The sequence below is a fragment of the Piliocolobus tephrosceles genome, chromosome 1, assembly GCF_002776525.5.
Source record: "Piliocolobus tephrosceles isolate RC106 chromosome 1, ASM277652v3, whole genome shotgun sequence".
Taxonomy (NCBI): domain Eukaryota; kingdom Metazoa; phylum Chordata; class Mammalia; order Primates; family Cercopithecidae; genus Piliocolobus; species Piliocolobus tephrosceles.
In genome coordinates this window covers 99355338-99377955 of record NC_045434.1, presented here as the reverse complement: position 1 = coordinate 99377955, position 22618 = coordinate 99355338, and the positions used below count along the sequence as shown (strand labels likewise).

General features: G+C 36.4%; 1 protein-coding gene and 1 non-coding gene across 2 annotated transcripts in view; one reads left to right on the top strand and one right to left on the bottom strand.

The window, feature by feature from the left end:
- The window catches only part of ATF6 (activating transcription factor 6), a 245648-nt gene that overhangs the window by 189340 nt on the left and 33690 nt on the right, over nucleotides 1-22618 (bottom strand). The window contains exon 7 of the mRNA XM_031935524.1: nucleotides 12680-12900. Within this exon, the coding sequence (XP_031791384.1) occupies nucleotides 12680-12900 (221 nt within the window). The remainder of the gene's footprint in view (nucleotides 1-12679; nucleotides 12901-22618) is intronic.
- Nucleotides 6943-7128, top strand: LOC111525051. Its single transcript, XR_002725936.1, has one exon. It is a non-coding gene; the product is annotated as a U2 spliceosomal RNA (small nuclear RNA).

The window sequence follows — 22618 nt, the reverse complement described above, 5'->3', positions numbered from 1 at the left end:
CAGCACAGATTTTCAATTATCTTGATGTTTCATAATACATTCAATTAATCTCCTCTTGTTGAAATTACTATAGTTTTCAAGATTCTTTAAAATAAGCCTCATCATTTAATCCACTGTTAAGAGAGTAGAAGGGCCAAGGCTAGAACTTAGGTTAGTTGACTCCAAGTCCAGTGATACTTACACAACAGCTTCAAACTGCTTTTAAATACCAAATACAGAGGCTTCATCACAGCATGGAACTCTAACCTCAGAGAACTGTGTGGTTACTTTAATTATACGCCTGTCTGAAAACAGAGACTTGTGGAACTGCTTGTATCTGGAAGCCTAATCTCTCTGTTAGCAATCTGAAAACATAAAATCAATACTCTGGCCCATTAACCAATTGACACATCTCCCTTATGGGCATATCAGATGACATAATACAGACTGAAATAAGCAAACAGCTGGCCAGTTCCTGCTTCTGATCATCCTGCCTCCAGACAACTCTCCTACCAGGCATCTTGCCTTGGAAAAAGTAAAAAGAACAAAAGAAAAAAACTCCACGGCTGCAAAATAGTTTCCTTTTAGTGCCACTGCACTATAAAATGTAGTGTTTCATTTAGTAAACACTTATTTGACTGTACGAAAGACTTATATAAAAGGAAAACTTTCACAAATGGACAAGTTCCTTTGAAGGCTGAATCAATGGAAGAGTCAAAGTTTCAAGTATGTCCGTCCACATTTTGTTTATAATTTAATTTTTTGAGACAGAATCTCACTCTGCCACCCAGGATGGAGTGCAGTGGCACAATTACGGCTTACTGCAGCCTCAACCTCACAGGTTCAACAGATCCTCCAGCCTCAGGCTCCCCAGTAGCTGGGACTACAGATGCATGCTACCGTGCCTGGCTAGTTTATATTTTTGTAGAGATAGGCTCTCTCTATGTCGTCCAGGCTGGTCTTGAACTCCTGGGCTCAAGCAATCCTCCTCCTGCTTCAGCTTCTCAAAGTGCTGGCCCAGCTTGTTTTAATCTAATTATCAATTTAATTTAAGGTTTTAATTTTGAAAACCTTATTGATTGATAAACACTGAAAGCTATGACAGTCTCTTTTTATTAACAAAATTGACTAAAGCCTTGTTTCTGTGATGTCGCTAAGAGATAAGCTCAATGACTATAAATCAAATTAGATATAATATTAGATAGGAGTCAGGAGTGGTGGCTCACACCTGTAAGCCCAACACTTTGGTAGGCTGAGGCAGGAGGATCACTTGAGGCCAGGAGTTTAAGAACAGCCTGGGAAACATAGGAAGACCTCGTCTCTATAAAAATAAAAAATTAGCTGGGCATCGTGGTACACAATTGTAGTCCTAGCTGCCCTGGAGGCTGAGGCAGGAGGATCACTTGAGCCCAGGAGGTTGAGGCTGCAGTGAGCCATGATCGCACCACTGTACTCCAGCCTGGGTGACAGAGTAAGAGCCTAGCTCCAAAAAAAAAAATTAAAATGGGATTTCTATTTTAATAGAAATACAAGAAATGCTAAGAAATACATTCGAATATTTCACATAAATTCAAGTCAGATCAAGTATCGATAACCTATGGATGAATCACACAGTAATCACTGACTTGTTGCACAACTTTCTAACAGTTCTTATTCTCATTTGGCTGAATCTTGCCCTCTAAACTGATAGATAAAGTGGAAGCCATTACTGACTAACCTCTTCACTGCATCTGACCAAAAATAAAAACACAATCTTTCAATTAAATAAAAATTACATAACATACATTATTGCATATGTGTTGCAGTAAACATATTTACAGATATGTTCTTAAAAAACACATATAGTTAAAATCATTGACAAATTTAATTTGTGGCAATCCTACTTAAATATTCAAATACATTTAAAAACTTAATTTGATTTTTGTTAAGAATCTTACGTACACTTCTTTTTTCTCATTAAATTGTTTAAAGCCGAAAAAAGAGAAAATTTAGATTTCCACTTTCTCTACTCTTCTCAATCTCATGACAGTCAAAATTTTATTTTACTTTTTCTATTAAGTTTTGTGTGTATGTATGCATATAACCAGTTCCCATTTGCCAAAAATTAAAGAAGCTTCATACTGGCAACCTGAACCATTTATTTGGCAGATTATCAAGGAGATAATCTTCATCCTGCAAACTATTTCCTTCTAATTTTTTAAATGAAGAATGCCTTCTGATATGTAGTATAATTTCCAGGATGAGAACAGATAATAGACAAAGTCCCTGCTAGATTGTAGGATGGGGCTACCCTACCAATCTCATCTTCTGAATGAAGGTAAAGAACAACCAAAAGAGAGGTAAAAGCAGGAGTATGCACCAGATGCTCTTAGGAAAGCCACACCATGGGCACAGCCTCTTGAAGAATGGAGGGACCCAAGTCCTGTACACAGGATCTTCAAAGGAGCCACAAAATGGTTTCCTGTTATTTCAGTTAATGACTCCACTTGATGTAACTAAATAAAAGTAATACTTGATGAAACAAAAGAAATACCTGATGTAACTAATACAAGTAATAGTAATTTAAGTCATTAAATGAAAATACAAAATTGGAAGTTAGGTGTCCTTAATTCCTGACCCAGCATTGCAATGACTTAATTGGACGATCAAAAAAAAAAAGAAAAGTCATGTCGCCTTGTAGGGTCTATTTACATATTAGTAAAAAGAGACAGTTAAGCCAGAATAGTGCTTTTGACATTATTATAACCCAATATCAGGTTTATCAATTTAGTAAATCACTACAGCCTTTAAAAACAATTTGACAGAAAAACACAGGATAGAATAAAAGAAAAAGGGTGCTTTATACGTAGTAAGAGTTGTTTCATGAGATTGTGTATAAGAGAGAAAGAGAAGTTAAATACATTTCTTACTGTGGATTGTGGATAAAAAAGTTTAAAGCCACTTCATTAGTCCTCTAAAGGTCTCATCCAATCCGAAAACAAAATAATTCTAGAGCCGCTGCTAAACAGATACACTTAATTTAATTGGCACAACGACGTAGCACAATAATGACTACTATATAATAAAATATGGATCTTATTAGTTTTGCTAAAGGTTTCATTTGATACCACCAAATTATTCAAATAAGGTCAAACTTTCTAAAACTTTGTCCCTCATTACTTAAAACTATCTGCTACTTTAATTTTTAAAAATTAAATCTTAAAACTTCTTAATTTTTGAAAATTAAATCTTAAAACTATCTTAATTTTTATGAATTAAGAAAAAACATTTGTAAGGGGAGAAAAAAGGTAGCACCAAGTTTCGAGATTTGGGTAACTTGTTCTTTTTCTTTTTCTTTTTTCTTTTCTTTTTTGTTTTCCCATAAAGTTGTAAGCAAAGGACTTGGGTAATTTAAAGTCTGAGCTGCATCAGGACTACCTTGAAAGTAAAGCCTCTATTAATGGAGCACAGAGTAAGGACGACAGCACTGGATTAGGAGAAGACCAGTTATAATTGAGCTAGGCTTGAATCCTAACTCAATTATAAGTGGTCAAATGATCTCACCTCAAATGGGGTGAGAATCAAATGGGTAATAGACATGAAGGTTCTCTGTAAGCTATAATGTACCATACAAATACGGCTTTCAGGAAAATTATGTAAGAGAGAGAGAGAGAGAGGAGGCAAAATTATTACTTCCATAAAGAATGTAACTCACAGCTGCTCTGATATACCATGCAACTAAAGCAATATTGAAAATACTTGCTCCTTTTCCAGCTCCCATTTTCAGATTTTAAGTTTTAAAATTAAAACACACACACACACACAAAAGCATGAAATCTTATTTAGTCACTACAGAAGCAGAAAAAGAGCCTAAAACTTAACATTCCCCTGAGCACTCTGTCTGTTCCTTACTCTGTATTCCTCAGGGTCCTGATTCATTTCAAAGAGCCGTTATAAGATTTAAAGACAGTATTTACAAGTTATGCACTTAGAAAAGTGCCTGGCACATAGTACTTTATTAACATTAGCCATCTTAGCAATATGACATTTGTTGAATCACTTAGCTAGTTGATTCCTTCAGTAGTAAAATGGGAATAAATGCCCCCTTCACAAGGACTTTGTGAAAATCCAGTAAATATTGGGTCGACTGACAGAATTGTAACATTGACAGGTGATTGAACTATTTTATTAATGTAAATTATTGAAGTTGATAAAAGAATGTACCTATTCTTAGAAAATGCACACTGAAAAAATTAGGGGTAAAATACTGTGAGGTATGTAACTTACCCTAAAATAGTTCAGGAAAAAAATTGTGTGTATATGGATGGATGGATGGTTGGACGGTGGGTGGGTGGGTGGATGGATGGATGGATGCTAGATGGATGGGTAGGTAGGTAGATAAAGAATAAGCCAGCAAATTGGGTAAAAGGTTAACAACAGGTGAATCTGGCTGAAGAATATCTGAGTGTTCTCTGTACTATTTTTGTTTTTGTACTTTTTGAAATTTAAAATTATAACCAAATACAAAGTTTAACATGTGCACCCATATAATAACCAAAGTTTAACATGTGGGAGCGCATACACACACACAGCTGCAGTGTACACACACTGGGAAGTTATAAGAAGCCATAAGATACTTTCCTTTAGAACTCATACTCAAGAGAGATAAGAGCCACAGAAAAGTCTAACCATAACACTTCAAATTCTTGAATATCATTCTCGAACTACTTGTAAGCAGCCACAAGATCTCTCCTGCTAACAATTAATACTCTTTCACATAGTGATAAAACAGTAATCTTTCAGAGGGAATACCTCTTCAAGAATACACAGCCATCGACACTTTCATTTTTAAAATTTACCATTCTTCTTTGTGAATTATCTATTTGTATATATTGTCCATTGATTGTTGAATTTGCATTTTTCTCACTGATTTATACCTTTATATATTAAAAATGGTTCTTAAAAGACAGTGAAAATGTACATGAGTGTTCAAAGTGGCATTATTCATAACAGACAAAAAGTGGAGACAACCCAAATATCTACCAACTGATGAATGGATTATCAAAAATGTGGTATATCTATACAACAGAATATTATTCAGCCATAAAAAAGAATAAACACTGATACATGCTTCAACATGGCTGAAGCTTGAAAAACATATGGTAAGTGAAAGAAGCCATACACAAAAGGGCACGTAGTATATGATTCTACTCATATAAAATGTCTGGGACAGACAACTCCACACAGACAGAAAACAGATTAAATGGCTACCGGGGCTACAGGAAGGGAAGAATGAGGAAGACTATGGCTAATGACCATGGAGTTTTCTTTTTGGGGTGACAAAAATATTCTGGAATTAGACAGCAGTGATGGTACCACTAAATTGTACAGTTCAAAAGGGTGACCCTTATGGAATGTGCATTTTATCTCAATGAAGCTGTAAAAAAAAAAAAAAAAGACAACAAAAGAGGTTATGGACTCCCCAGACAAATGCACATGCACATTGCTAACAACTATATGAGGGATGGGGTGAGGTGGGGTAAAAGGGTGTGATATGATCTGGATTTGTGTCTCTACGCAAATCTCATGTTGAATTGTAATCCCCAATGTTGGAGGAAGGGCCTGGTGAAAGGTGATTAGATCACGGAGGCAGATTTCCGCCTTGCTATTCTCATGATCATAAGTTCTCATAAGATCTGGTTGTTTAAAAGTGTGTAGCACTTTCCCCTTCTCTGTATTTCTCCTGCTGTAGCCATGTAAGATGTGCCAGCTTCCTTCTCACCCATAGCCATGGTTGTAAATTTCTGGAGGCTTCCCCAGTCATGCCTCCTGTACAGCCTGCAGAACCATGAGACAATTAAACCTCTTTTCTTTATAAATCATCCAGTTTCAGGTATTTCTTTATAGAAGTGTGAGAACTGACTAATACAGCATGCTGATTATGGAAACACTGAAACTCATGCAAGGACTCCATTAAGCCCTGTGACTTCTCAATTAGAAATACCTCAATGATGGGTGCTGACGAGTTGATGGGTGCAGCACACCAACATGGCACAGGTATACATATGTAACAAACCTGCACGTTATGCACATGTACCCTAGAACTTAAAGTATAATAAAAAAAAAAAAAAAGAAATACCTCAATGGAGGACCATTTGGTAAAACCTATCAAAATTGAACAAGTACCTACCTTCTGGCCCAGCAAATCCAATTCTAAAAATTTCTCCCATAGATATATTTGTATATGAACAAAATGAAATAAGTACCAAATTATTCAATGTAGAAATGTTTATAAAGAAAAACACTGCAAAATTTTACAGTAATTATGGCACCCCTATGAAGTAGGCTACTATGTAGCTATTAAAATGCAGGTATTAAAAGAATAAGAAAAAGGCCAGGCATGGTGGCTTATGCCTGTAGTCTCAGCACTTTGGGAGGCCACTGCAGGAGGATCATTTGAGACCAGGAGTTCAAGACCACCCTGCGCAATATAACAAGACCCCCATCTCTACAAAAAACAAACAAACTAAAAAACATCAAAATTTAGCCAGGTGGCACATATCTAGCTACTCAAGAGCCTGAGGCAGGAGGATTCCTTAAGCCCAGGTATTCAAGGCAATAGTGAGCTATGATCGTGCCACTGCACACCACTGCAACAGAGCAACAGACAGTCTTTAAAAAAAAAAAAAAAAAGAACAAGAAGGAAACTTTTTATGCACTGATATGAAAAGATCTCTAAGGTATAAGTGAGAAAAGCAAGCTGCAGGATGACATGTACAGTATAGTACCTCTTCTATAAAATAGGTCAATAAATAAAACTATAAGTACTTATATATTAAAGAACTGTCTCCGGAAGAATGCACACAAAACTAGTAAGAATGACTACCAGACAGGAAAACTGATTTGCAAGAAAGCCTCTGGGGCATAAAAGGACTGTCTCCCTAGAAATGAGTCCCCACAAGGTTTTGAGAATGGAAATTAGAGATTGCTTCTCGGCCTTTTGGCTAAGATCAAGTGTAGTGGAGAATGGAAATTAGAGAAAGGAGAGAGAAGTATTTCATTATTTATTAAGATAAAAATCAGAATCCTTAAAAATAATTATTTATTATTCTTACAAAGATGCCAAACTGCTGGGCGCAGTGGTTCATGCCTGTGATCCCAGCACTTTGCGAGGCTGAGGCAGGTGGATCACTTGAGGCCAGGGTTTCGAGAACAGCTTGGCCAACCTGGTGAAACCGCGTCTCTACTAAAAATACAAAAATTAGCTGGGCAAGGTGGCGCAGGAGGCTGAGGCAGGAGAATTGCTTGAACCTGGGAGGCGGAGGTTGCAGTAAGCCAAGAGCGCGCCATTGTACTCCAGCCTGGGCAATAGAGCGAGACTTTGTCTCAAAAAAAAAAAAAAAATGCCAAACTAAAAAGTACAAAAAGTACAGAATAAAGAATGCTAAGGTTGCCATAACATACATTTATCCTAATGCAATGCATCAGGAAGGGAAAATAAACAAAAAAAAACCTGCTCACTTCCCCTTCCAAAACTACTATAGCCTCAAATGAAACTGAACTGCCAAAATCTTTATTCAAGATAAATGTTTAGAAGCTCCAAACCTACATTTAAAGAGATACTGCAAATATTTTAACAAAGCATATTTTCTTTTATTTGCAGAGTTCCTGGTAGCAGCAAAGCCATAATGCAGTCAGCACAGAAGTAATTTTTTTTACTAAACTCTGGATAACTCCAGCTCTCAAAATCCTTCCTATTGGATTTGTTCTGATAGATTCCTCTACTTTGCAGCCTAAAGTAATATCATGATCTCAACTTCTTGGTTGTTAGAAGTTATTAAAAAGTGCCTATTCATTATTTATCTTCTGATATCTAAGCTAGTCACATAATTTAAGGAGATTCAGCTCACATTTTGACCTAACCAGAGTCCTATTCTTGGGTGTTACAGATAAAACAAGCAACTTAAATGCCTATTGAAGTTTTGCTTTTTTCCTGAAATAGTACATAGGCACTCTCTGTTTTTCTGAGTTGCTATGCATTGCAAATAGATTATTATAGACATATTTTCTTGAGAAACACACCTCCAGGGAGTCTCTTATGAGTTTTGCTCCTACACGTCTTATTGGGTATGCGAAGAATGCAAGGCCCGGACCACTCTTTTCTCAGGCCATCCTCAAGGTTCAGTTACCAAAAAGCAACCCTGAAGGATGAGATAAAATCTCCCTCTGGACAATGAGGAGGCTTGCTTTCTGCTTGCTATAAGCATGATAGATTCTCCAAGCTCACATTCCTCCACTGCAAGAGAGGAACACTGTGTGCAGGGCACCCATCTAGACCCATATCACATCACTCCCATAGAACAATACTAAAAATACCTGAAATCCCTAAATTAACTGTACACCAATTCTAGAGAAAGGAAATACAAAGTTCTAATTTGGTATGACAGGAGAATCCCCTTCACACCATTTCTAATACCTGCAAACCAGTAGGAAAGGATTCCCCTCAGCACCTACCTTCTCATGATGGTTCTAGGAACCCAAGGCAGGGACTCCCAAAAGGTAGTCATTTTGGGATGGAGGGGATCAAGTTTCCTAACTATAGGATTTAGAAACAGGGTGAAAGGTGATGAAGAGTTTGGAAGATATTCAGGGGGGTGACTGAGCCGGAAGGAAGGAGGCTCCTAACAGTAGTTTGTATCCCTTCATCAACCTCACATCTGAGGTTATTTCTAGTTCTGTATTAGTTCTGGAAACTCTTCTTTCCATTATTCCCACTTGGTGATTTCCACTAAGAGTATTTGCTCCAATGTGGCCCACTGTGGAAGATGTAGAATTTTACCACTTTTTTTTCTGGTCTTTTGTGCCAATAACTAAAACAATGCAATTCCTATAACCTTAAAACCAGGGCAGTAATGTTTCATAAACTTTATGGGATTATGATGGGTAGGTGGAAGTAGTGAGTGCAATGCAGATTTAATCAGACTGCTTGTTGTTTGACGTGTGGCAACATTAAATAGTCCTTTAAAGAAAGATAAGCATGCTCTCCTATAAAGTCAACTTTGTAGTTCCAAGATTGCCATTTATTAAGAAACTGCACAGAGAACTTCTACACTGAAATGAGAGATCATGTTCATTTTCTCCATCAGGATCACAGTCAAAAACAAACCATATTTCTTGAAAACTTAGGTGAGGTCTCCAAGAGTTAAACAAAACAGATTTGCCAGCAAAAGGCAGGAAGAGTAAGATTATAATTTGAACCAGGCAAACTGTTTCATAACAGAAAATGTGGCATTTAATGCAGTTTGCAGAATATGGTATGCTAAAAACGCTACTTATGGCAGTAGCAGGCCTCTAGAGAGTGAAATCAGCCAAACAAAAGAACTTAAAAAGGTAGAAAAAGAAGCCATGTCAGCATTACAAAGCCACAAAAAACTGATATGATTTTTTTTCTTGGTGATTTATAATTTTTTCACCATACTTTTGGTTTAAAAGCACAAAAAGTATATGATAAAAACATTTTCTTTTTGACCACTTTAAATTAGGAATTTATACTAATTCAAATTTATCCTAATTTAACAGGACTAGTGTTTTAACAGACACGTGTAATACTGAGGTCAACAAAGTTACTAATGCAGAAGACTATACAAGCTGATCAAAGTTCTGCTCTGTGACACCTTCTGGAACAGATTTACTTTGGGTTCCTGAGTGGGTTGGCCTGCTGCTAGGATAGACTAATGCTTCTTTACTTGAAATAAACATTCAGTCAAAATTTCTACCAAAAAAAAACTCATATTGAAAGGCTTGGCTCATGTCTCAATATGCTGGCCAAGTAAAAATAAGCACAAAAACCTCAATACAGGTTGACTAGAAAATTATTCTAGTTGTCCTTAGGTCTCTTTGCATTAAACATAAAGAACTTGAATCTTTCTTTTATAATCCTGTCGATTTTAAATTTTGAAAAGACTGTGTCTGTTCGGCTTTTGTACTCTTAAGGGGGCTCTGGAAATTTAAAGTATTTTTAATGAAATATTTTAGACACAAAAAAGGATAAAGACTAATTAGAACTTTAAAAATACACAGGTCAATGGTATATCACTGTTAAAAAAATTAACATAATCTAAATGCACATTCATACAATAAATGTAGACACTCATACATTTTACATTCATACATTGAGACTTTGCTGACAAAGTCTCAATTAACATGGAAGAACTGGGGGATGTGTGAGATAGGAAAACATAGAACCAATAAGTATTAGCTTTTGTTTCTAGCAGTATTTATTGGTTCTATATTTTCTCATATTTTTAACAGTGATATAGTGTTGACCTATATATTTTTAAAGTTCTAATTAATCTTTACCTTTTTTCATGTCTAAAATATTTCATTAAAAATACTTTAAATTTACAGAGCCCCCCTTAAGAGTACAAAAGCTGAACAGACACGGTCTTTCACACCAGAGAACTAATAAAGGATGTCTGGGTAATAGACCAACATATAATTAATTGGACTATGTTTAGAGAGTATAAAATGGGTCAATGGCATACAGTGATGATTGCCAACATTAAGATGCTCTTTATTCAGACAGTAAGCCTAAAAGTGAGGGGAAAAAAAAGGCGGGGGGGGGTGCTCTTCTGGTTTTTAAATACAATGACTGTGCCCAAAAACCTTATGTTTAGAAGAAACCTTTCTATATCTTTCCTGCACCTGTTCAGATAACTCTTCTAGAACAAGCCGAACAATTCTATTTTCCACATAACAACCTTCCTTTCCTGGAAGATGGCTCCCAGGTCTACTTTCCATCCTCTCTTCTTCAGTTTACTGAATCATTCCAACCCTTAACCCACTCCTCTACCTATGCCATGGTTTCTAGATATTCTCCCCATCCTAGCTATGCTTTTCTGGACTTTTCCATGTTTGGGATGACTTAAATTAATATTGTTAATATTTTTTAACAACAGTGATATACTGTTGACCTATGTATTTTTAAAGTTCTATTAGTCTTTATCTTTTTTTCATGTCTAAAATATTTCATAAAAATATTTTAAATGTACTAACATATTACATAAAGGCAACTTTGGATATTTAATGTTGCAAGTTTCATTTGGTATTATATAAGAAACATTCAAGTTCATAATTTAAAGAGTATTAAAAACAAATTTCAAAGGATTATTTTAAAAAATCCTTTTTCATCATTCTTAACCTGGTTGGTCTCCCATGAAAACCATACTCTTTTCTTATTGGTCACACAACTTTTTAATTGAAAATATCACAGAAAGCTTTTGGATTTTTGTTATTGTCATTTTTTTTTTTTTTTTACATATTGTAGAAATTTTTCCATGCACCAAAAGGATAGAAAAATAAACACCCAGCTTCCATGATGATCAACATTTTGCCAATCCAGTTGCCTCTATCCTGTGCTCACCACCTTCCCATCCCAGCAACATATTGTTTCATCTTCAACTGAAACACACACTATATATTAGAGCCTATTACACCATAAGCATTGTGCTTACCTCTTCTAGTCCTCAAAACAAACCAACATAACAGTCAAGCCTAATCCTGTACTGTCCACGATCTCTAGTCTCATAGCAACACTAATTTTCCTATTCCATGTCTTGACATGCATTGTTTTCAATACCTATACAAGACTCTTATTCTAGAAATTGGATGTTCTACTTTCACTAGACAATATTCGTTATGAATTTTTACAATATTGCTGGCTGAGATTACTGTTCATGCAACTGTGGAGCAATTTTATAATTAAATGGGTCACTGACATGCCGGTTAATAAATTCTGGTAGACAGATCAGACAGTAGTCTGATAAACAACCTTGCATAACCAACAGGATTTTAAAATTACTTTTCAAATGCATTCTACCTAAAGAAAGGATGAAGTAGTAATATTAACAACTAGTAGTATCTATTTTTATTTTGAAGAAAACACTTTGCTTCCCAATCATAACTTTAGAGAATCCACTGTTTCACTATATAACATTCATTAAATTTTAGGGCCAAGATGTTCAATTACTGTTTAATACATAACATGAGTTATTTCCAATCATTTTGAAAGAAAGCAAGAATTAGTTCGCAAGTGCGGTCACTGGCTTTAGAGAGTGACAGGTCTTAGGAAATCATGTGATTTATAAATCATAAGAAATCCCTACAACATGCTAGAAAATTTAAAGGTTCGCAAAAATGGGAAAGTACCAAATAATCACTAAGAGATAGAATTCCTAGGAGTAGCAAGTCATCATTATGAAGTGGTGAAAACCCTTCAAAAGGGCAAGGAAGAAAGCTAAATATAAAACCTGCCTAAAAAGTAGTCTATAGACTCTTATCTGAAGAGTTGCTAAAACATTTCAAACAGGAAACTTTGAATCTGTAAAATATTAATGGATGATTGGGTTGAGGGTGTAAGGGCTTGAAAAGAGTAATAAGAGGGTTGGTTCTAAAGAAGAAGTAAAGAAGAGGGAGGTATGCATACTTCGCTTTTCACCAAACCACTTCAGACTTTCAAAAACCTTTTCACTTAGATTCTAAGGTAGTAAGCCTTACCCTAATTTTCCTCCAAAGACTAGATGTGCAATTCAGCACACTCTTTTATTTGATGCAATATAAGACACTCAAAAAAAAAAAAAAAAAAAAGGCAACAAAAGCAAAAGGTGTTTTTTGTTGGTTTTCAAATCGGGCATTAAGAGAAGCACTAAGTTTCAAAACTTACATCTGAACCCACATTTCTCATGGTACTTTGTAGGACAGGTTTAGTCACAGAAAGTTTTCCATTCACTGGGCTATTCGCCGAAGGGGCTGGAACCACATTCACCACGTGATTAGGTAGCTGTGTGACTCCCCCAGCAACAGCAAGGACTGGCTGAGCAGAGGGCAGAACTCCAGGTGCTTGAAGTTGTACCACAGTAGGCTGAGACAGCAAAACCGTCTGACCTGCATTAGAAAACAGAAAAGGAATCAGAGGGTACACAATTGTTGTGGGAGAGGAAGCAGCTTATAATTAGGTCTCTTCTGCAGACATAACGGGTAAGATCAACACCAAGGGATTTGACACCATCAATTAAAACATTGGATCAATAGCAGCACACACTTATGGTGACTTAATTATGTTTTTAATGGGACCAACTAAATTCATCTCTTTGAGCTATCATTAACAATATACTTTCTTATTTATCTTTATCAACTAAATAGCTATCAAATTTGCTGTAATCCCTGGATTTCTAAGAATTAACCTCTGAAATTTGTTAGTGCTAAAAGGATTTGTCTTATTATAAATAACAAATCTTTTACACTGAACATGGAGAGTCGTGTATTCTAAATTAATAGGATTTACAAATGCACACAATACCAACAATATCTGAACATAAACGTAGTAATAGTAACTCAGTATTAGAAGAAGAAGGAGCTACAGGCCAGGCACTGAGGCTCACACCTGTAATCCCAGTGCTTTGGGAGGCCAGGAGTTTGAGACCAGGCAAGGCAACATAGTGATATCCTGTCTCTACAAAAAAAAAAAAATGTAAAAATTAGCCAAGTATGGTGGTATGTAGCTCCAGTCTTAGCTACGTGGGAGGATGAGGCAGGCAGATCCCTAAAAAGGACAAAAAAAAAAAAAAAGGACTACAAATAACGAAAAACTTAAAACCATTTGAGATTAAATCTTAGCTAACAATCATGGTAAACATAAATCTATGATTCAAAATAGTCTGTAGATGATACCAGCCCTTTCCCTGTTCCCCCAAAAATGGCCTTCAATTCTTTTCTGAGTCTTCGGATGTATCATTATTTTAAATTTATGCTAATTTGAGAAGAATTAGTAGAGGTTGAACATCCTTAATCCAAAAACCCAAAATCCAAAATGCTCCAAAATCCAAAACTTTTTGAGTGCTGACACAACTCCACAAGTGGAAAACTCCACACTTCTGGTCCCAAGTATTTTGGATAAGGGATACTCAATCTGTAAAAATGACAATGAAGATGGTGTTGTTAACTCAGCAGAAAAAGTGCCTATAGATGGCATGGTAAAAATGTGTGATGGGCCTAGTGAAGGGCTAAAGCAGCATACAGTCACAACAGAAAAAGAAATCATGTCAGTTTATAAAATCAAAAAGAGACTTCTAAGACAAAAACTTGTTAATGAGGCAGATGACTCCATAGAAAACATTTCTAGAAGTCATCCAACAGAATGCCTCCTCATCCCTAGAGGACCCACTTCCAGTCCCTCAACTGCTTCTGATGTTTCTTCTCACCTGAAGACATAAAATAGAGTGTACAGTAGGCTTTTAATGAAAACACAGCATCAAAGGCAGAGACTGAAAGCTGCCATTTTTTGTTGTTGCTGTTGTGTAGTAGCTGACACTTCTATTCTAGTGATTCTACTGTCCTGTCTAGTTGCCCTGTACACATTATTTTTCCACTGTATTAATGGTATGTCATAATTTTTGTTAAGTTCTTACGTGTGAATTTGTGAATAAGTGTAAGAAAATGATTGCTTGTCAGTAGCATATGAATTTAGAGCCAGGAATGATGGTGGTGCCAAACAACTACAGATTGTCTACATGAGATAGTGACAACTGTGCTTTCTGATGGTTCAATGTATGCAAACTTTGTCTCATACACAAACTTATTTAAAATATTATATAAAATTACCTTCAGGCTATGTGTATAAGATATACACGAAACATAAATGAATTTCATGTTAGACTTGGGTTCTGTCCCCAAGATATCTCATTATATATATGCAAATATTCTAAAATCCAAAAGTACTCAAAATCTGAAACACTTCTGGTTGCAAGCATTTCATTGAAGGGGTACTAAACCTGTACCATTAACCTAAAGACTTATACAACTCATAACACTAATCTATTAAAAATTTTACTTGCCTGCTAAGTGCTTCCTTTCAGATCTGGCAGATTTTTATAAGGTGTTGAAAGCCTTGCCTAACATCCACAGCTGCTTGAGCCTATCTAACAAAATGAAGGTACTAAAATAACTGGCAACTAAAATCCCATGTAAATTTATAATTTAAGAAAAAAAAAAAAGCATTATGCTTTCAAACAGGTTGACACATGTAAAACTCAGCTCAGTATTTCAAAGGATCAGGGAAAACTAAAAATCAAAATAAAGCTTCAGAACACCTGTTTGTCAAGAACATCTGTCTTAGCTAAAAAAGATAACTTATAAAAGCAAAGCCCTTATTTCAGATGGCCTCAAAAAACACACTGAAAGTAGCAGAATTCAATAAGCAGCATTTTATCCCAGACAAGAAGATCTAAAAATAATTTCATGGATTTGGAGTAGAAAAAATGTATTAATACTTGAGCATAAATGATCACTAAACATTTTTACCTTCTCATTTTCCCTTGGACTCAGTTTTTCTTTCCCCCAACTTTTATTTTAGGTTCAGGGGGTACACATGCAGATTTGTTACATGGATAAATTGCATGTCACAGGTGTTTGGCACTCAGATTATTTCATAACTCAGGTAATGAGCACAGTACCCAACAGGTAATTTTTTGATCCTCACCCTCCTTGTATCCTCCACCCTCAAAAGTAGCCCCTGTTGTCTCTTGTTCCCTTTTTATGTCTATGTGTACTCAATGTATAGCTCTCACTTATAAGAGAGAGCACGTGGTATTTGGTTTTCTGTTCCTGCGTTAATTATCTTAGGACAATGGCCTCCAGCTCCATCCATGTTGGTGCAAAGACCATGATTTCATTCTTTTTTATGGCTGTGTAGTATTGAATGGTGTATATGTACATTTTCTTTATCCAGTTCACCATTGAGGGGCATCTAGGTTGATTCCATGTCTTTACCATTGCAAACAGTTCTGTGATGAACATATGTGTGCATGTGTCTTTATATTCCCTGGGGGGTATATATCCAGTAATGGGACTGCTGGGTCAAATGGTAGTTCTGCTTTAAGTTATCTGACAAATCTACAAACTGCATTCAGTGGATGAACCAATTTACATCCCCACCAGCAATGTATATGCATTCACTTTTCTCTGCAATCTCACCAGCATCGAATATTTTTCAACTTTTTGATAGTAGCCATTCTGACTGATGTGAGATGGTATCTCAATGTGGTTTTGATTGGCATTTCTCTAATGATTAGTGAGGTTGAGCAGTTTTTCATATGCTTGTTGGCCATGTCTGTGTCTTCTTTTGTCAAGTATCTGTTCATGTCCTTTGCCCACTTTTTAATGTGGTTGTTTTTTGCTTGTTAATTTAAGTTTCTTGTAGATTCTGGAGATTAGACCTTTGTTGGATACACTGTTTGCAAATATTCTCTCCCATCCTGTAGGCTGTCCTATTACTCTTTTGATAGTTTCTTTTGCTGTGCAGAAGTTCTTTAGTTGATTTTTATTTATTTATTTTTGAGCTCTGTCGCCCAGGCTGGAGTGCAGTGGCACAATCTCAGCTCACCGCACCTGTGGCCTCCTGAGTTCAAGCAATTCTCCTGCCTCAGCCTCCCAAGTAACTGGGATTACAAGCATGCACTACCATGCCTGGCTAATTTATGTATTTTTAGTAGAGATGGGGTTTCACCATATTGGCCAGGCTGGTCTTGAACTCCTGATCTCAAGCAATCCACCCTTCAGCCTCCCAAAGTGCTCGGATTGCAGGTGTGAACCACCATGCCTAACCTCTTTAGTTTAATTAGATGCCATTTGTCGATTTTTGTTTTTGTTGCAATTGCTTTTGGAGTCTTCATCATGAAATCTTTGATGGGGCCTATGTCCAGAACCGTATTTCCTAGATTTTCTTCTAGGGTTTTTATAATTTGGGCATGTACATTTAAGTCTTTCATCCATCTTGAGTTGGGTTTTGTATATACTTAAAGGAAAGGATCCACTTTCAATCTTCTGCATATGGCTAGCCAGTTATCTTATCACCATTTATTGAATAGGGCATCCTTTCCCCCAGTCTGTTTTTGTTAAAGACCAGATGGTTGCAGGGGTGCAGCTTTACTTCTGGGTTCTCTAACCTAATCCATCGGTCTATGTGTCTGTTTTTGTACCAGTATCATGCTGTTTTGGTTACTGTAGCCTTGTAGTACAGTTTGAAATCAGGTAGTGTGATGCCTCTGGCTTTGTTCTTTTTGCTTAGGACTGCTTTGGCTATTTAGGCTCTTTTTGAGTTCCATGTGAACTTTAGAATAGTTTTTTCTAATTGTGTAAAAAATGTTATTGACAGTTTGATAGGAATAGCATTAAATCTGTAAATTGCTTTGAGCAGTATGGCCATTTTAACACTATCGATTCTTCCTATCCATGAGCATGGAATGTTTTTCCATTTGTTTGTGTCATCTCTGATTTCTTTCAGCAGTGCTTTGTAACCCTCATTGTAGAGATCTTTCACCTCCCCAGCTTGCTGTATTCCCAGGTACTTTATATTCTTTTTTTGGCTATCATGAATGAAATTGCATTCTTGATTTGGCTCTCAGCTTGAACGTTACTGGGGTATAGAAATGCTGCTGACTTTTGCACACTGATTTTGTATCCTAAAACTTTGCTGAAGTTGTTTATCAGATCTAGGAGACTTGGGCAGAGACTATGGGTTTTCTAGGTATAGAATCGTATCATCTGTGAAGAGAGATGGTTTGATTTCCTCTCTTCCTATTTGGATGCCTTTTATTTCTTTCTCTTGCCTGACTGCTATGGCTACAACTTCCAGCACTATGTTGAATATGAGCGGTGAGAGGGGCATCGTTGTCTTGTTCTGGTTCTCAAAGGGAATGCGCTTCCAGCTCTCGTACATTCATTATGATGCTGGTTGTGGACTTGCTATAGATGGTTCTTATTATTTTGAGGTATGTTCCTTTGATGCCTAATTTGTTTTGAGGTAGACTCCATTCTTTTATGAAGTAAAAACATATAAAATGGAGAAATCACTCATAAGCAGACATAAATATGCTTACACCAAATATGCAAATAAAAATTAGTAACACATAAAGTAAATAGCATATGACCAAGTGTTAGGTTTTAATAACAATAAGAAATTACAGTCAATCTGGCACTATGAAAATACATATTCATCATATTGTAGAGAAAAAAAAAAAAAAACAAGAATTCCCAAGTGCTCAAGTCGCAGCCAGAGCAATCAGGCAAAAGAAAGAAATAAAAGGCATGCAAACATGAAGAGAGGAAGTCAAACTACCTCTCACACAGATGATATAATTCTACACCTAGAAAACCCATAGTCTCTCCCCAAAGGCTCCTGAATATACGAGCTCTCTTTTAATATAAAATAAAATGGTCACCCAAAATCATCAAGGTTGTCCTTTTAGTTTCTGTGGATTGAAAAAATACATGATGGAAAAAGGCTGCTAAGAATTTAGTGAAGATTTAAAATGAACTTGGAGTTTATCAGTCAGAAGTATAGCTATACAAATTTGAAGAGCTGTACAAAGATATATGAAACAAATTATTTATTTGGTCTACAGAAAATGCTTGCTTCAAGTATGGATTTACAGATGCTTTGCAAAATGCCATAAGGCTACTACCCGCATCACCCACACCCCAGGGTCCACAATACACAGATTGAGAACCACTGACTTAAACCAATACTTTGAGAAGAGTATTACAGGAAGCCATGTTCTACATCCTCTGAGTTTAAAAATTATGATTAAAAGACCCCCCCCCCCCGACGCCAAAAAAATTAAACACTGTTCAGGGAAATTTGGGACTATTTTAAAGAACAGAAGAGGTGTAAACATAATGAATTAGGTAACTTATAAGAAAGAATCCTATTTCTAGCTACAGTTACAGATTTAAAGCCCTGGCAGATAACTTGTACGGAGGGCTTTGTAGTATTTCTTAAACTAATTAAGAAAAATAATCCAAATCTGTACTGCCAATTGTGTAATTATCACTGTCTCCTTGCTGAGAGTGCTGAGCATCACACAAAGAAGGAGATGCCTGTGTACCAAAGGCAAGGCGTGTGTACCAAATGTGGCTTGAGTCCTACCAAGCCACTGCTGCCTCCTTTTTTTCCCATATAGTACATCAAGCCTTTTCATCCCAAAGTACCCAACTATCCTCAAATTACCCAGCAACTAAATCAGGGATACCCTAAATATTCTAGGCATGTTTGGGTTCAACACAGAATGAGGGGAAACAACTAAATTTCCATGACAATATGTTCAAGTGAAAGAACAAAAAATTCTCATGGTGACTTGGTAAATGCTGACCAGGCCACAAACTACAATGCAAAGAATTGTTTGGTGCCTTAAAGAGCAGCTGAACATAGTTACTACTGTTCCTAGTGTGGAAACAGTTAAAAAGGACATTCCAAAGGCTGTTTATCCATTTCAGCATGCTCAAAATCCTCTCTGGTATTACATGCATAACCTCCTTAATGGAACATGGCTGGATTCAATGCCATATTTTTTTTTGCCTATGTGTAACTCACTGATTTTGATAGTTCTTTCTTTTAAACTTTCTTCAAAGATTTTAAACTATGTATCAAACATTTATTGAATGCCTACTTTGTCTGAAATAACATAGCTGTGTGACTTTAGGCAAATAATCTGTGCTTAGTGTTCTCATCTATAAAATGGAGATATCAGAACCCATCACCATAGAGTTGACATAAGGATTAAATAAGATAATGCACTTAAGCACTTAGAAGAGTGTCTGGCACATAGTAAGAACTTAAATGCAATTATTATTATTATTATTAATCTCCTTTTCTGTATAATAATAGCTTCCATATGGGCACTGCATGAGTTATTAATGTATTAGTTATCACAGTGACTGTTATTTAACTGTGTGAATTTAATTCCCCAATTAAAGTGTAGAATTCTTGAGAGCAAGGAATACATCTGTCTTTTTTTTTTTAAGGCAATACAGTATAGTGATTATTTACATAGACTCCAAGCCAGACCACCTGGGCTCAAGTTCTGGCTCTGCTTCTTATTAGCAGAGTGATCTGGGCAACGTATTTTACCTCTGTCTCCCATTTCAATAATTTTCCCCATCATCTACCCAAAAAGCCCCAAGATAGAAAAATGGAAGTCATCCTAGATACCTTCCTCTCTATCCTTCAGCCTCCTTCTACATGATCCAATTACCAATCTCTATGATTCTATACTTTTAACATCTCTACTCTTCACCCTGGTTCTCCACTTCTACTGATATTCCAGGTTTTCATTATCTCTCATCTACACTACTCAAAACAGTCTTAAAGGACATGGAGGACTGAGAAGTAGAAGTAAGCATAAGTTGTTGTTGGTTGGTAGAAAATGGTAAGCCAAAAAACTAGGAAAAACAAGTGAATTCAAAGGACAATGCCAGATTAGTTGAGCTAGAAGAAGGGATTTATAGAAAAGAGTAATATTATAAAGTTCAAAAACTAAACTAGAAGGCCAGGCATGGTGGCTCATGCCTTAACCCCAGAGCTTTGGGAGATCGAGGTGGGTAGATCCCTTGAGCCCAGGAGTTCGAGACCAGACTGAGCTGGTCTCGAATAGTGAGACCCTCTATTAAAAAAAAAAAAAAAAACTAAAAACTCAACTAGGGCCAAATTGTGAAGAGTTTTATATTCCAAGCTAGAGAATCTGAGTCTTAAACCTGTGGAAATTATCTCTTCTTTTTCAACAGTAAAATACTTACTACTAGTATTAACATGATTAACTGCATAATGCTTTGCCTATACTTCCCTTCTTCCTCCCTCTCCACTCTCAAATGAATGAAAAACATACCTTAAATCTGTATGTTATTACAATAATACCACCTATTTAGATTGTACTATAAAAACAGACAAGGCGCCAGGCACGGTGGCTCACACCTGTAATCCCAGCACTTTGGGAAGCCGAGGCAGGCAATCACGAGATCAAGAGATCAAGATCATCCTGGCCAACATGGTGAAACCCCATCTCTACTAAAAATATAAAAATTAGCTGGGCATGGTGGCACGTGCCTGTAGTCCCAGCTACTCTGGAGGCTGAGGCAGGAGAATCACTTGAACCCACGAGGCAGAAGTTGCAGTGAGCCGAGATCACACCACTGCACTCCAGCCTGGCAACAGAGAGAGACTCCGTCTCAAAAAAAAGAAAAAGAAAAACAGACAAGGTGCAGTTCCTCATATTAGCAAATGCTCACAAAAAAATAAGTATAGTCTTCAGATCACAGGAAAGTATTGAAGTTTCAAATAACGTGTAATTCAGGTTTCTGGAACTGATAAACGGCTCAGAAAAGAACAGTTTGTCTTCTTACTATAGGTAAGATCTTCCATCACTCAAACATAGTCAATGATCTGCTAAGGGCAAATTCTTAGGAATACCCCTGCTTTATACACTAGTCATATTAATGTCAGACTTTCTGTACAGATGTATTTTAATAGCTTATGGGAACTATAATGAGGTTCTTTATTAGTTTAAATTCTTAGCCTTTGGGAAGGCACAGATCCTTATGAGATCCTAAAGAAAGTTTTGAAGACTATCCCTAGAATAATCCAAATATGAACATACATTAAATACTGCATTTTATGTCAAGGAGTTCATAAACCCTTAATACACACTTATAAATCACAAGAACACCTATTCTATAGGATTGCTATTTTTCATATGGAAAAAGCAGCAGCTTTGACTTTGTACTGAGAGGGCAGGAATTTCAAACTGGTTTTTGTTTGTTTGTCTGTTTATTTTTGGTGGGACTGATTGATGAATTTTCACTGATCCATCCATTCTCTCATCTAGGTCTTCTTCTTATCAATGTCATATTGTCTATGACCATGTAATAGAACAAAGCTATAAGAGTATCTGGAAATTAAATTTATCAAATTTACCCTCATTAAAACTATGCTCCAAAAAACGAGCTAACTATTTACAACTGGAGATGAGATACAGTCATAAAAGCAAATGTAACATTGGTATTTATTTACAACCCATACCCCATTATCGCCTAGTCACATCTGGTGCCAACAAACTAAATCCAGAGAAAAGAACGTTGCACAAGTTTTCTTGAACTCAATGTACACAGACATCAGTATGAGTACAACGATGACTAACCTACCTAAGAGATCTCCATACGCAAATGACTCCCATATCTGAATAGTACCAAATCCTCAGACTTGAACTTCTTTCAATTATGACCTAAACCTCTTGTAGAATCACAAGTATATGAGGCCATCTGGTGGATAAAATATGAAACACACAAATTCTTAGCTAGTTGAAAACAGAGTTCAGATCTGCTCATAGTGACCAGGTCAATATACTGTTTACTAAACCATGCAGCCTCGCCTCCTCAGAGATTAAGGGCTTGATTCTATTGCTATCACACACCTGAAATGGACCCTATTATTTTAAATACTCCTTAAAAACAAAAAAAGTTCACAGCCACAAAAATCTGGCTGACCTGAACTCTGCATTCAACTAGCTAAAAATTTGTGTTTCTGTATTTAATCCACCAGAATAAAATGGCAACAAGAAAGTGTCCCAGATTTTCAAAATAACCATCGGATGTAACTGGTCTGGAGAGCTATATCCCTTGTTATGACAGGAACCATACATTAGTCATCTCTGCAATGTCCTCATAACCAAAGACATTCCTGACAAACAGCACGGTGCTCAGAAATTATAACCTGAATTAAAACAAATCATATGACACAACCCTTACTGCCCTCCAAATAAACATACACAGCCTT